The sequence below is a fragment of the Triticum urartu genome, chromosome 5A (genome assembly GCF_056163025.1).
Source record: "Triticum urartu cultivar PI428250 chromosome 5A, HENAU_Tu73, whole genome shotgun sequence".
Lineage (NCBI taxonomy): Eukaryota > Viridiplantae > Streptophyta > Magnoliopsida > Poales > Poaceae > Triticum > Triticum urartu.
Genome location: NC_141877.1, coordinates 153,414,813 through 153,430,535, shown reverse-complemented (window position 1 = coordinate 153,430,535; position 15,723 = coordinate 153,414,813). Strand labels below are relative to the sequence as shown.

At 40.0% G+C, this 15,723-nt stretch overlaps 1 protein-coding gene across 2 annotated transcripts; it reads left to right on the top strand.

The window, feature by feature from the left end:
• The first annotated feature begins 1,977 nt into the window (after positions 1-1,977).
• Positions 1,978-4,890, top strand: LOC125555786 (uncharacterized). Of its 2 annotated transcripts, XM_048718631.2 has the most exons (3): positions 1,978-2,760; positions 3,259-3,311; positions 3,404-3,639. In XM_048718631.2, exons 1-3 carry the CDS (start codon positions 2,264-2,266, stop codon positions 3,436-3,438), a joined length of 585 nt encoding a protein of 194 aa, XP_048574588.1. In that variant the 5' UTR covers positions 1,978-2,263; the 3' UTR covers positions 3,439-3,639. The 2 variants fall into 2 exon arrangements, with proteins under 2 accessions (XP_048574588.1, XP_048574589.1); XM_048718632.2 differs by lacking the exon at positions 3,259-3,311 and having other exon boundaries at positions 3,404-4,890.
• Positions 4,891-15,723: the final 10,833 nt, after the last annotated feature.

Sequence of the window (15,723 nt, the reverse complement as noted above, 5' to 3'; positions counted from 1 at the left end):
GCAGCTACAGTTCAAATTTGACCCGCTTCCAGCTGAATCGGCGGAAATTTGTCTTTTCTACGAGAGGTGGATCAAAACTTTTTACACCCAACCATTTGGTCAATTGTGCATTAAATATGTCCTAGTATTTTATAAAATTGATTTGGTCCAATTTTGCAACAATTATTTGGGAGGTCCTTCACAAAAAAACCTCCTTTTGGACACTCAAAAAATGGAAAATGGTTTTTTCGTCCAAAGAAAATGAAAACTTTCTGAGGCAACATTGTTTTTCATTCCAATATGCACCCTTGTGCACAATATGAGATCATTTGAACAAACTATGCCATGAATGTGGCCATAAGATTGATCATTTGGCTTGAAAATCATTGATCTCCACACGTGATAGCTCGTTTCTGAGAACACTTTTTTAAAATAATTGCCGTATTACAAGTTTGTTATTTTTCCTGGGAACTTGGCCACATATAATGACACAATGCAAAGGTTTCCCAATTTTTTGATTTTTTTGAATTTTTTATGCCCGTTTCAAAATGCGGTCAAAACGGCGGAAATGACCGTTCCTATCTAGTGGTTGAATCTTGGAGTTTTTTTGGTGTTTCTCTGATTAAATAGATACTTGTGTACCTAGTAATTATTTTTGGAAAAAAATAAAGAGCAAACTACAAGGTAGCTACAGTTCAGATTTGACCCGCTTCCAGCTGAATCGGCGAAATTTTGTCTTTTTCACTAGAGGTGGATCAAAACTTTTTACACCCAACCATTTGGTCAATTATGCATTAAATATGTCCTAGTATTTTAGAAAATTGATTTGGTCCAATTTTGCAACAAATTTATTATAGGTCCTTCACAAAAAAACTTATTTTGGGCACTCGAAAAATGGAAAATTGATTTTTTGTGCAAAGGAAATAAAAACTCCTTAGGCAACATTGTTTGCCATTCCAAGATGAACCCTTGTGCACAATATGATATCACTTTAACAAACTATGCCATGAATGTGACCATAAGATTGATCATTTGGCTTGAAAGCCATTGATCCCCACACATGATAGCTCGTTTCTGAGAACACTTTTCTAAAATAATTATCGTATTACAAGTTTATTGTTTTTCCTGGTAACTTGGCCACATATAATGACACAACATGAAGGTTTTTCAATTTTTTGTTTTTTTTGAAAATTTTATGCCCGTTTCGAAATGCGGTCAAAACGGCAGGCTTAACCGTTCCTAGCTAGTGGTTGAATCTTGGAAAACTTTTGGTGTTTTTCTAATTGAATAGATACTTTTGTACCTAAAAATGATTTTTGGAAAAAATAAAGAGCAAACTATGAGGCAGCTGCAGTTCAAATTTGACCCGCTTCTAGCTAAATCGGTAGAAATTTGTCTTTTTCATGAGAGGTGGATAAAAACTTTTGACACCCAACCATTTGGTCAATTGTGCATTAAATATGACCTACTATTTTAGAAAATTGATTTGGAACAAATTTGCAACAAATATATGGTATATCCTTCACAAAAAAACTCATTTTAGGCACTCAGAAAATGGAAAATGATTTTTTCGTTCAATGAAAATGAAAACTCCCTTTATCAATATTGTTTTGCAAATCCAAGATGTAAACTTGTGCAAAATATAATACCATTTGAACAAATATTTGATAGGACTTTCACAAAAAACTCATTTTGAGCATTGAAAAATGGAATGAAATTTTTATCTTGAATCGATCACGACCAATTTATATGGTCATAAGGTCATCAAATGATTTGCTGCGTTCTGATTGGTCCATGGACATATCACGCGGATCATGCATCAACCGTCATCGGATGTTTCCGGATCCAACGGCAGCCCTCATCCCCTCACCCTCTCACCCAACCGCAGCCCAACTAACCAAACCCTAACTTAGATCCCCTCCTCTCTCCCCCGATCCACTCCCACCGCCGCCGCCTCTCCCCCGCCCCCAAATCCACCCTCACGCCGCCGCCGTCCCCCTCCCCTCCCCAGATTTTCTTGATCCAGCCCCGCCCCCTTCACGCCCTCGCCGCCACCACTGACGGCGCCCGACCCTCCCCTCGATCTCAGATCGCATGGAGCTCCCCCCTCTCCCTCCTCAAAGCTCCCGCGTCCCACCGTCGAACTCGGGCAGCCGAGCGGCAGGGGCGTCCCCGGCGCCGTCGATCCCGGCCATGGCCTACAGCCAGTGGGTGCAAGTCCAGTGGCCCGACCGCCCGCCCCCACACGCGAGCCTCGCGGAATCGACCCCCCTCCGTCCGCGACATGCTGCGGTGGAGAGTTTCCCTTCCCCGTGGCGACAGGTGCTGGTGGCGGTTGCACCGTGGCGCTCGTCTCCCGGCCTGCTCCGACGCGGCGCAGACCTTGCCGGAGCCGCCGCAGACCTTGCCGGAGCCACCGCGGGACGAGACGCCGAGCTCGAGCTCGGAAGCGTCAGAGCCACCGATTCCTGAAGACCCGAGGCTGGAGGAGATTCGATCGGAGCTGCTTGATTCCCCGACGATGCTGGAGCAGCTGGTGTTGTCCAGCCCGGAGTCCTCCGCATTCGTGGTCCGCCTGCTCGTCGAGGGGGACGAGCACGGGCACATACGCCAGAGCGTGCTTGGCGGGTTCGTGCACCGCGCGCACGGGATCATGGGGAACAGGCAGGAGCATGCGGTGTTCCAAGCGCTGCTGCGCTTCTCCCAGTGGCGGCACGAGGAGCTCAGCCACATCATGGACGCCGCCGTGGAGCCCAACCTCGTCTCGAGGACCAACGACGGGTACGTTCACCGATCAGTGAATCCCCTGCTATTTCAGTGCTCCCTCCCGGTTTGATCAGAAGTAATTTACCAATTACCATTGTGATTCGCATGTCCAAATTACTCTACAGTGTATTTGTAGAATTACTCTATGGTATAATAAACTTTGGCATGCCATTAGACTTCAGACGTAGCTACAGTATTGGGGAGGGTGCTCTCCTTGTGTTCGGTGACCACTTAGTCAGACGATGCTTTTGATTTACCTCTGACTGTAATCCTGCTGTTAGATTCAGCTGCTCCTGTACCCACCTGCGATTGGGTCTAATGCAAGCACACACAGCCTCAAGTTCAACAAGTACCGGTTGCCGGCATTCAATATCTACACTACATGCATAGTCGTATAGTGCTGAAACTTGTACATGATGCATAAATTTGATTATTTGTCTCTGTATATCCACTCTACAATTAATAGTACTAGTGTATAGTGCTGACAAACTCCTTCACTTGTCACTTGTTCAGTTGGAGTGACTTAATCGAGCGCTACGAGGGCATAAAATCATGGTGGATATCTAGTTAATACACAAACACATCTACTCATAGTACTAGTTATTTTACACTCAGAGTTAACTGCATTCTGATTCATCTGTATGATTCTTGCACACAGAAACTGTTGGCGGATATCGCAACGTTGAGGCATGAGCGTGACCACCTGGAGGCCAGCGTGAGGAGGCAGACAGGAGAAGACCTGCCGTCTGGCGCAACCGCGGCAAAGCTCCGCGGTCTGGAGCACAAGCTAGAGTGTGCGCTGGGTAAAGTCCGTGAAACGAAGGTATGCGTGCTGTTACAACACCCTGCACTGCACAATATTCACCTCGGCTCGCATGCCACTCTCAGTACAGGATAATCAATGGTTACTTGACTTTCTTATTGATACGTCTCCAATGTATCTATAATTTTTGATTGCTGCATGCTATATTATCTACTGTTTTGGGCAATATTGGGCCTTATTATCCACTTTTATATTATTTTTGGGACTAACATATTAACCGGAGGCCCAGCGCAGATTTGCTGTTTTATGCCTATTTCAGTGTTTTGAAGAAAAGGGATATCAGACGGAGTCGAAACGGAACGAAATCAACTAGAGAAGTTATTTTTGGAAGGAAACACACCTGATGGACTTGGACCCCACGTCTGAAGATACGGGAGCTACCCACGAGGGTGGGGGCGCGCCCACCCCCCTAGGGCACGCCCCCCTACCTCGTGGGGCCCTCGTGGCTCCCCTGACGTGCTTCTTCTGCCTATATAACTCCATATACCCTAAAACTTCCAGAACAGAGATTAGATCAGGAGTTCCGCCGCCAGAAGCCTCTGTAGCCACCAAAAGTCAATCGGGACCCTGTTCCGGCACCCTGCCGGAGGGGGGATCCCTCACCGGTGGCCATCTTCATCATCCCGGCGCTCTCCATGACGAGGAGGGAGTAGTTCTCCCTCGGGGCTGAGGGTATGTAACAGTAGCTATGTGTTTGATATCTCTCTCGTGTTCTTGAGATGATACGATCTTGATGTATCGCGAGCTTTGCTATTATAGTTGGATCCTATGTTTCTACTCCCCCTCTTCTCTCTTGTAATGAATTGAGTTTCCCCTTTGGAGTTATCTTATCGGATTGAGTCTTTAAAGACTTGAGAACACTTGATGTATGTCTTGGTGATCAACTTGCGGGTTTCGTGACATTGGGAACCTATGCATAGGGGTTGGCACACGTTCTCGTCGTGATTCTCCGGTAGAAACTTTGGGGCACTCTTTGAGGTTCTATGTGTTGGTTGAATAGATGAATCTGAGATTGTGTGATGCATATCGTATAATCATACCCACGGATACTTGAGGTGACATTGGAGTATCTAGGTGACATTAGGGTTTTGGTTGATTTGTATCTTAAGGTGTTATTCTAGTACGAACTCTAGGGCTGTTTGTGACACTTATAGGAATAGCCCAACGGATTGATGGGAAAGAATAACTTTGAGGTGGTTTCGTACCCTGCCATAATCTCTTCGTCCGTTCTCCGCTATTAGTGACTTTGGAGTGACTCTTTGTTGCATGTTGAGGGATAGTTATCCAATTATGTTAGTATTGTTGAGAGAACTTACACTAGCGAATGTATGAACCCTAGGCCTTGTTTCCTAGCATTGCAATATCGTTTGTGCTCACTTTTATCATTAGTTACCTTTCTGTTTTTATTATTTAAGATTACAAATACCTTTATCTACTATCCATATACCACTTGTTTCACCATCTCTTCGCCGAACTAGTGCACCTATACAATTTACCATTGTATTGGGTGTGTTGGGGACACAAGAGACTCTTTGTTATTTGGTTGCAGGGTTGCTTGAGAGAGACCATCTTCATCCTACGCCTCCTACGGATTGATAAACCTTAGGTCATCCACTTGAGGGAAATTTGCTACTGTCCTACAAACCTCTGCACTTGGAGGCCCAACAACGTCTACAAGAAGAAGGTTGTGTAGTAGACATCAAGCTCTTTTCTGGCACCGTTGCCGGGGAGGTGAGTGCTTGAAGGTATATCTTTAGATCTTGCAATCGAGTCTTTTAGTTTCTTGTTTTATCACTAGTTTAGTTTATAAAAGAAAACTACAAAAAAATGGAATTGAGTTTGTCTCATACGCTTCACCTTTTTAATATCTTTCGTGAGTATGATGGAAAGGATAATGGTGCTCAAGTGCTAGAAGAAGAAATCTATAAAATGTTTGGCACTAAATATGTGAATGATGAGCATGATTGCAATGTTGTTAGTACGAATTTTTTGAATATCCATGATGCTAATGATGATTGCACTAGTTATGATGAAAATGCCTCCTATAAACAAGTCAATTTTTGTGGAGTGCATTGGGTTTGCAAGTACGCACCAAATAGAGAAGATAGATATTGCGAGAGGCATAAGTATTTAGAAACTAAATTGTTGCAAGAAAGTCTTGATGTGAGTGCTGAAAATTCAAAATATCTTTACCGTACTTGTGAACTTTGCAATGAACATGGTCATTTAAATATCAAATGCAAATTGTTTCATGATCGAATCGTGTCCAAAAATTGTGATGACTTGATTTCCCTTGCGCATTATAATGAACTAAGTTTGCTTTTGGGTTATGAAGAATTGAAGCATCAAACTAAGCATATTCCAGAATATAACCTCAAGAAATTCCTCGATATTGATCTGGAAGATATTTATATGTATTGTGCAGTGAATTGCATTGAAAATCCTTATATTGCCAATTACATAAAGAAAAAAACAAATAGAAGATGAAGAGAATACTAATGAAAGGGAAGAGACTTCCCAATATCCTCCTATTATTTCTTATGATGAATCAGGTAACGAGGAGGAGCCTTCTAGTCAACCAATCTCATTAATAAGGAGCTCCAAAAAGAGGATTGAACCCCCACATGATGTGGTGAAGAGGAAGAAAAGAAAAAGGAAGAGAGGTAAAAAGGTATCTCTCCCAAATAAAGTTGCTCCTATTATTGTTGTGCCTCATGAAAATGAAGATGATACACTTGATGATGATCTCGTTATGCCTATTGCTTGTTGTGATGATTATGATTGGGAAGATAATGATACTTCTTATGATCTTGAAAATCTTTTTGGCACTTGCTTGGAAGAATATAATAATTGCTATACTATTGGTGCTATCCATACTATTAATGATGAGAGTGATTATGCTTATGATATGAAAAGGCCCAAGCTTGGGGAAGCTATGTTTGATGAGGATGACATATTTGAGAATATATTTTCTGCAATTAATGTTTGTCCCAATCTTGGGGATGCTATGTTTAATAATGATGATATTTTTAGTCTACCAAATTTTGATATGCAAACTCATAATGATAATAACATGCCTCCTACTTATGATAATTATTGTGATGATACATATGCTATAAAAAGTAGTGAGGATTATATTTATAAAACTTGTCATGATTATGGTTACCCCTTTTCTGAACATTACTCTTTTAATGTGGAAAGAATTTATAATATTCAAGTCTCTTATGATACTCCCACTATTATTCATGAGAAGAATTTTGCTTATGTGGAGAGTAATAAAATTTCTATGCTTGTAGATCATGAAAAGAATGCTTTAGGTGCTGGTTATATTGTTGAATTCATTCATGATGCTACTAAAAATTATTATGAGGGAGGAACATATGCTTGTAGGAATTGCAATAATATCAAGTTTCCTCTCTATGTGCTTAAAATTTTGAAGTTATGCTTGTTTTACCTTCCTATGCAAGTTGATCCTTATTCCCACAAGTTGTTTTCTCATAAAATCCCTATGCATAGGAAGTATGTTAGGCTTAAATGTGCTAGTCATATTCTTCATGATGCTCTCTTTATGTTACAATTCTTATCCTTTATGTGAGCATCATTGAAATCATCATGCCTAACTAGGGGCGTTAAATGATAGCGCTTGTTGGGAGGCAACCCAATTTTATTTTTGTTCCTTGCTTTTTGATCCTGTTTAGTAATAAATAATTCATATAGACTCTGTTTATATGTGGTTTTATGCTTTTAATTAGTGTTTGTGCCAAGTAGAACCTTTGGGAAGACTTGGGAGAAGTCTTGTTGATCATGCTGTAAAAAAAACAGAAACTCTAGCGCTCACGAGAATTGCTTCCATTTTTATTTGGAGAGTGCTATTTAGTTAATTATTTTTTAAGATGATTAATAGATAAATTACTCAGGTCCAGCAATTTATTTGAGAATTTTATGAGTTCCAGAAGTATACGTTTGATCCAGATTACTACAGACTGTTCTGTTTTTGACAGATTCTGTTTTTCGTGTGTTGTTTGCTTATTTTGATGAATCTATGGCTAGTAAAATAGTTTATAAACCATAGATAAGTTGAAATACAGTAGGTTTAACACCAATATAAATAAAGAATGAGTTCATTGCAGTACCTTGAAGTAGTGTTTTGTTTTCTTTCGCTAACGGAGCTTACGAGTTTTCTGTTAAGTTTTGTGTTGTGAAGTTTTCAAGTTTTGGGTAAGGATTCGATGGACTATGGAATAAGGAGTGGCAAGAGCCTAATCTTGGGGATTCCCAGGGCACCCCAAGGTAATATCCAAGGACACCAAAAAGCCTAAGCTTGGGGATGCCCCGGAAGGCATCCCCTCTTTCGTCTTCGTTCATCGGTAACTTTACTTGGAGCTATATTTTTATTCACCACATGATATGTGTTTTTCTTGGAGCGTCAATTTATTTTGTTAGGATTTTCTTACTGTTATTTAGAATAATTTTTTGCATCTTTTATTTCAATAAAAGTGGCATTGATAGCCTTTACTTTGCCTGTGTTACAAGTATATATGTTGCTGTTTGAAAATAGAAAGTTTACCGCTGTTGCAATAATTCCCTAGAAAAGTCAGAATGTTATAAAATGTTGAAACATTTTGCATATTAAGCTCTGATAAATTTACTAAAGTGGGAATTTTCTTTCATAATTTTTGGAGCTAGGGAAGTATGGATGTTGCAGCATTCTTTACAGACTATCCTGTTTAGGCAGATTGCTGTTATGTTTGCATTGTTTGCATATGTTTGCTTCTTTAATGATTCTATTTGAGGATAGGACTATTAAATATGCAGAGGCATTTAGTATGCAATGTTGAATAATAATTTTAGTGATTTGCTACAGTAGAGTATGATAAGGTTTTGGCAATGGTTTATACTAACTTATCTCGCGAGTCCTTGTTGAGTTTTGTGTGGATGAAGCTTTTGAGATTTAGGGAGACCGTGATATGAGAGGAATTAAGGAGACACAAAAGCTCAAGCTTGGGGATGCCAAGGCACCCCAAGATAATATTTCAAGAAGTCTCAAGTGTCTAAGCTTGGGGATGCCCCGGTTGGCATCCCACCTTTCTTCTTCAACAACTATCGGTTAGTATCGGTTGATCGTAAGTTTTTACTTCTTCACATGATGTTTGCCATTCTTAGAATGTCATTTTATTTTCTTTAGATTTGCTTGCTGTTTGAATAAAATACTAAGATTTGAAATTATTAAATGTTAGAGAGTCTTCACGTAGTTGCATAATTATTTGACTACTCATTGATCTTCACTTATATTTCTCGGAGTAGTTTGTCATTTGATCTAGTGCTTCACTTATACCCTTTAGAGCATGGTGGTAATTTTATTTTAAAGAAACTATTGATCTCTCATGCTTCACTTAAATTATTTTGAGAGTCTCTTAATAGCATGGTAATTTGCTTAATAATAATATGCTTGGTATTCAAGATTTGTGAAACTTTCTTTTGAGTGTGTTGAATACTAAGAAAAGATTGAAGCATGATAATTGTTTTGAGATATGGAGGTGATAATATTAAAGTCATGCTAGTTGAGTTGTTGTGAATTTAAAGAATACTTGTGTTGAAGTTTGTGATTCCCGTAGCATGCACGTATGGTGAACCGTTATGTGATGAAGCTGGAGCATGATTTATTTATTGATTGTCTTCCTTATGAGTGGCGGTCGGGGACGAGCGATGGTCTTTTCCTACCAATCTATCCTCCTAGGAGCATGCGCGTAATACTTTGCTTTGGTAACTTCTAGATTTTGCAGTAAGTATATGAGTTCTTTATGACTAATGTTGAGTCCATGGATTATACGCACTCTCACCCTTCCACCTTTGCTAACCTCTCTAATACCGCGCACCTTTCGCCGGTATCATACACCCACCATATACCTTCCTCAAAACAGCCACCATACCTACATATTAGGGCATTTCCATATCCATTCTGAGATATATTGCCATGCAACTTTCCACCGTTTCGTTTATTATGACACACTTCCTCATTGTCATATTGCTAGCATGATCATGTAGTTGACATCGTATTTGTGGCAAAGCCACCGTTCATAATTCTTTCATACATGTCACTCATGAGTCATTGCACATCCCGGTACACCGCCGGAGACTTTCATATAGAGTCATATCTTGTTCTAAGTATCGAGTTGTAATTCTTGAGTTGTAAGGAAAATAAAAGTGTGATGATCATCATTATTAGAGCATTGTCCCAGTGAGGAAAGGATGATGGAGACTATGATTCCCCCACAAGTCGGGATGAGACTCCGGACGAAAATAAATAAATAAAAGAGGCCAAAGAAGCCCAAAAAAAAAGAGGCCATAAAAAAGAGAAAAGATCCAAATAAAAAATAAAAAAGAGAGAAAAAGAGAGAAGGGACAATGTTACTATCCTTTTACCACACTTGTGCTTCAAAGTAGCACCATGATCTTCATAGTAGAGAGTCTCTCATGTTATCACTTTCATATACTAGTGGGAATATTTCATTATAGAACTTGGCTTGTATATTCCAATGATGGGCTTCCTCAAAATTGCCCTAGGTCTTCATGAGCAAGCAAGTTGGATGCACACCCACTTAGTTTCTTTTTGAGCTTTCATATACTTATAGCTCTAGTGCATCCGTTGCATGGCAATCCCTACTCACTCACATTGATATCTATTAATGGGCATCTCCAAAGCCCGTTGATACGCCTAGTTGATGTGAGATATCTTCTCCCTTTTTGTCTTCTCCACAACCACCATTCTATTACACCTATAGTGCTATGTCCATGGCTCACGCTTATGTATTGCGTGAAGATCGAAAAAGTTTTGAAAAAGTTGTATGAAACAATTGCTTGGCTTGTCATCGGGGTTGTGCATGATTTAAATATTTTGTGTGGTGAAGATAGAGCATAGCCAGACTATATGATTTTGTAGGGATAACTTTCTTTGGCCATGTTATTTTGAGAAGACATAATTGCTTTGTTAGTATGCTTGAAGTATTATTATTTTTATGTCAATATAAACTTTTGTCTTGAATCTTTCTAATCTGAATATTCATATCACAATTAAGAAGATTTGCATTGAAATTATGCCAAGTAGCACTCCGCATCAAAAATTATCTTTTTTATCATTTACCTACTCAAGGACGAGCAAGAATTAAGCTTGGGGATGCTTGATACGTCTCCAACGTATCTATAATTTTTGATTGCTCCATGCTATATTATCTACTGTTTTGGGCAATATTGGGCCTTATTATCAACTTTTATATTATTTTTGGGACTAACCTATTAACCGGAGGCCCAGCCCAGATTTGTTGTTTTATGCCTATTTCAGTGTTTTGAAGAAAAGGAATATCAGACGGAGTCGAAACGGAACGAAATCAACTAGAGAAGTTATTTTTGGAAGGAAACACACCTGATGGACTTGGACCCCACGTCAGAAGATACGGGAGCTGCCCACGAGGGTGGGGGGCGCGCCCACCCCCCTAGGGCGCGCGCCCCTGCCTCGTGAGGCCCTCGTGGCTCCCCTGACGTGCTTCTTCTGCCTATATAACTCCATATACCCTAAAACTTCCAGAACAAAGATTAGATCGGGAGTTCCGCCGCCAGAAGCCTCTATAGCCACCAAAAGTCAATCGGGGCCCTGTTCCGGCACCCTGCCGGAGGGGGGATCCCTCACCGGTGGCCATCTTCATCATCCCGGCGCTCTCCATGACGAGGAGGGAGTAGTTCTCCCTCGGGGCTGAGGGTATGTAACAGTAGCTATGTGTTTGATCTCTCTCTCTCTCTCGTGTTCTTGAGATGATACGATCTTGATGTATCGCGAGCTTTGCTATTATAGTTGGATCCTATGTTTCTCCTCCCCCTCTTCTCTCTTGTAATGAATTGAGTTTCCCCTTTGGAGTTATCTTATCGGATTAAGTCTTTAAAGACTTGAGAACACTTGATGTATGTCTTGGTGATCAACTTGCGGGTTTCGTGACATTGGGAACCTATGCATAGGGGTTGGCACACGTTCTCGTCGTGATTCTCCGGTAGAAACTCTGGGGCACTCTTTGAGGTTCTATGTGTTGGTTGAATAGATGAATCTGAGATTGTGTGATGCATATCATATAATCATACCCACAGATACTTGAGGTGACATTGGAGTATCTAGGTGACATTAGGGTTTTGGTTGATTTGTATCTTAAGGTGTTATTCTAGTACGAACTCTAGGGCTGTTTGTGACACTTATAGAAATAGCCCAACGGATTGATTGGAAAGAATAACTTTGAGGTGGTTTCGTACCCTACCATAATCTCTTCGTCCGTTCTCCGCTATTAGTGACTTTGGAGTGACTCTTTGTTGCATGTTGAGGGATAGTTATGTGATCCAATTATGTTAGTATTGTTGAGAGAACTTATACTAGCGAAAGTATGAACCCTAGGCCTTATTTCCTAGCATTGCAATACCGTTTGTGCTCACTTTTATCATTAGTTACCTTTCTGTTTTTATTATTTCAGATTACAAATACCTTTATCTACTATCCATATACCACTTGTTTCACCATCTCTTCGCCGAACTAGTGCACCTATACAATTTAGCATTGTATTGGGTGTGTTGGGGACACAAGAGACTCTTTGTTATTTGGTTGCAGGGTTGCTTGAGAGAGACCATCTTCATCCTATGCCTCCTACGGATTGATAAACCTTAGGTCATCCACTTGAGGGAAATTTGCTACTGTCCTACAAACCTCTGCACTTGGAGGCCCAACAACGTCTACAAGAAGAAGGTTGTGTAGTAGAAATCACTTATGTGTAGGATAAACTGATGAAGGAGCAGCTAGATGAATCACACCACAGGGTAAGTAGCTGTAATCGTAATGGAAATAGAATGATTTAAGATGCAGACAAGCAGTTGTGAACTTGTGATTGATCATGCATATGGCTCTGTTGGAGTGTGATGCATGCAGGTGCACATCCTGGAGGAGCAGAACAGTTTCCTTGGCCACATGGTATGGTAGGAGTGATTTGCATCGCTGCGTCCCTGCGTGCCATAGAGGAATTAATATCTCTCTATGTGTATTGTGATTCGCATGTCCAAATTAATTACCATTGTGGTCAAGACTTAAGACAGCTAGAGTACCATATAGTAATTCTACAAATACACTGTATATAAGCGAATACATTTCTACTTGTAAGAGGGTGTTTGGTTAGACGATAAACTTGCTGTGCAAATATTGGTATGAATCTACGATGGTAAAACATGTTATCCTACTCCATGATGTTGTATCATTTGTATGATTTGCAAATACTCCTGTACATCAGCTCCCATGATGTTGCATTAGGTATAATCTGTAATGCTAAAAGAGGAGTATAAACTGGAGTAATTTTTTCAACAATTATCTTTGTTTTATTTTGGGCTCCCATCATGTTGCATTAGCTACAGCCGAGTACTTCTCTTATGATGCCTGTAGGAGTATTTAAAACAGAGGAATTGAAATGTTACTAATTTTTTCTTCTTCCCAAACAGATTTTGAAGGTATTGAAGCAAAACCTTTGTACCCAACCTGCAAAATGCTAGTATAAGATTCTTAGATAAGGACGGCTCCAGGCGCTCAAACAATTTCAACTACAAGCAGGTTCGCGGATCCTCCTGTGTCCCCCTTTTCTCTGGTTTATGATTCCCAACATTTCCTACCTCCCATTGGCGATGCCCGGCTCTGCTCGGGTTCCTGGGAAGTCATGCCAATTTGATGTCATGTGATGTTGCTGATAAGTCTGAAATTTTGCGTGCCCAAAATCTAGGCGTCCCAGTTTCGTTGTAGCTATGCTTCTGTTTGTTGCGGGGAAATGCTCGCTTCTGGGTGTGAGACAATGGTCTTGCGGTCTTAATTTTTTGATCCAGTCGATTAAGGTCAGATGTCATGCCATGTTGTGATGTTTGCTTATTAGGTATGTGTATTGATCTGTTCTTGCTAGATGTGCAACAATGAATTAAGAGATACGATACTGATTCATTTCTTGTTCAATGTAAATTTATTACATAAACATGTGGAGGGCATGGTAACTTTAGCAGAGTTGGTCATATGGTATTGATTCCTTTCTTGTTCAATGTAAATTTAGTATGAGGAGAGTTGGTGATAAACACTTACGAGTTCATGAATAACTAAGCAACTGACATGCTGAAAAAACACTTCCTACTATAGATTATTAATCCATGAGTATATTACGACTCCATATACGGCAACCACATGCAGACTTGCTCTAGCTCTTCTTAATTTCCATGCATGTTTCTTTCTGGACTTAATCTTACTAAATAGCACCCCGTCACTTGTTGCTGTTGTTATTCACACTATATCCTCGTTGTTCTGTTTTTTTGTTGGCAGATATTTTGCCTAAATTCAAGACGAAAGAAGATGTTCAAAGACGCACCAAGACATTTTTGTATAGCAAGTTATGTAATAATAGTTGGGTTATATGGGCATTGTGAACTCCAGAATTTCATATATCTTCTCTCTGTTTTTGAATGAAATGTTGTATGTTTTAGAATTACAATTTTTGTTTCATATGAAATAGTAATTATGTATGTGATTTGAAAATGTGTGCAATGGAAACATGACTCATGTGACCCACTTATAAAAATAATTTGAGCGCATTTGAAATTTTGATTATGATATTCGGGACCAACCTGACTAGTGGGGCCAGCACCAAAATAAAATGGTGAAAAATAAAAGATCATACACTCTAAAAGGACGCACCCAGAAAAAAGGCCGAATTGTTGGGCTAGGCCCATGTAGCAAGCGAAAATTAACAGAAAAATATATTAACAAGGCCGAATTAATGGGCTCGGCCCATGTAGAACATCGAATTGGACCGGGCTGAATCTTATCCACGTCAGCTTGACACACTGGATGCCTACGTGGCCTGGGGAGGTTGCTAGTGACCAAAACAAAACAATAGGCATATTTTGGTCATAAACGTCTACGACCTTCTCACAAAGAAGGTCGTTAATTTCAGTTTACAACCGCCAGCTTTTGACTTTCTGTTTTTGGTCACAAAAAGGTCGCAAATGAAAAACAATGACCTTTCAGTGACCAATAGTCAAGGTCACAAGTTGACATATTTCTTGTAGTGTATGGCCCAAATATCAAAGTTATCTTTTTGACGGTATGAAACTTTCTCATTTTGAGCATTTTTCCATTTGAGGCATTCTTAATTATGTTTTCGACCATGCCAAAATCTGGTGTCAACACATGCCCCCCTGTTTTTCGGTAAAGCTTCCATGCCGAAAAATAACTTGCACAATGCTCTTTCTAAGGATGATGTCAACACTTCATTGGCCATTTGTACGTGCTTAGGATGATAAGTATATATCAGCCATTTAGATTAGCAACAAAAGTGAAGCTAATCAAACATATGATGATTTGGTAATACTCTTTCATGATGTAAGAAATTATATTGCATCCATGGATTAAAATAAGCCCATTGAGGGTAACCAATCATACCTGATGACAAATTCCATGGCATAGGCATCAACGACATTGTTGAAGAAAATTGATAATGTGTGGACCGAAGATGTTGAAACCTTCGGCTTGGTCCTTCATAGTTTTCACTATTTTTCTTCTTCACCTTTGTCGCACTCCTTATAAAGGAAGCTTGCACATAATTATTTTTTTGAATACTTTCTTTGGGAACCCATGACATGTTTCTCTTTTCAAGTTCTTGTGCACTAAGCTTTTGCAACTTCTTCATTTGCCAATACGACAAGCAGAGTGGGCACCCCGGCTGCGATTTTGTTTGAAGTAATGGCAAATCTTGTTTTACCTTGTGCACTCTCAACTTCTTCCCTTCAGATTTGGCACTTGATTGACTTGCCTCATTGCCTTTTGTAGCCAATGTCAGCACTTTAATTGGCTCTTTTTCATTTGAGATCATATCTAATGTGGCACTCTTACGACCATCCCTTTTAACGCGGTAGACTTGCTCAACCACCTCCTTATTCTTCCTTGTGCTCCGGACCGACTCTTTTTTATTGAAACAGTCTTGAACATATGACTACTCATTGAACGTTGGTCTTCTTGGAGTTGCATAATATTGGCGAGATGGTTTATAATAATACGGAGAATGTGCCCTTGTATCATACTTGTCCCATGATGGATATGGATTTAC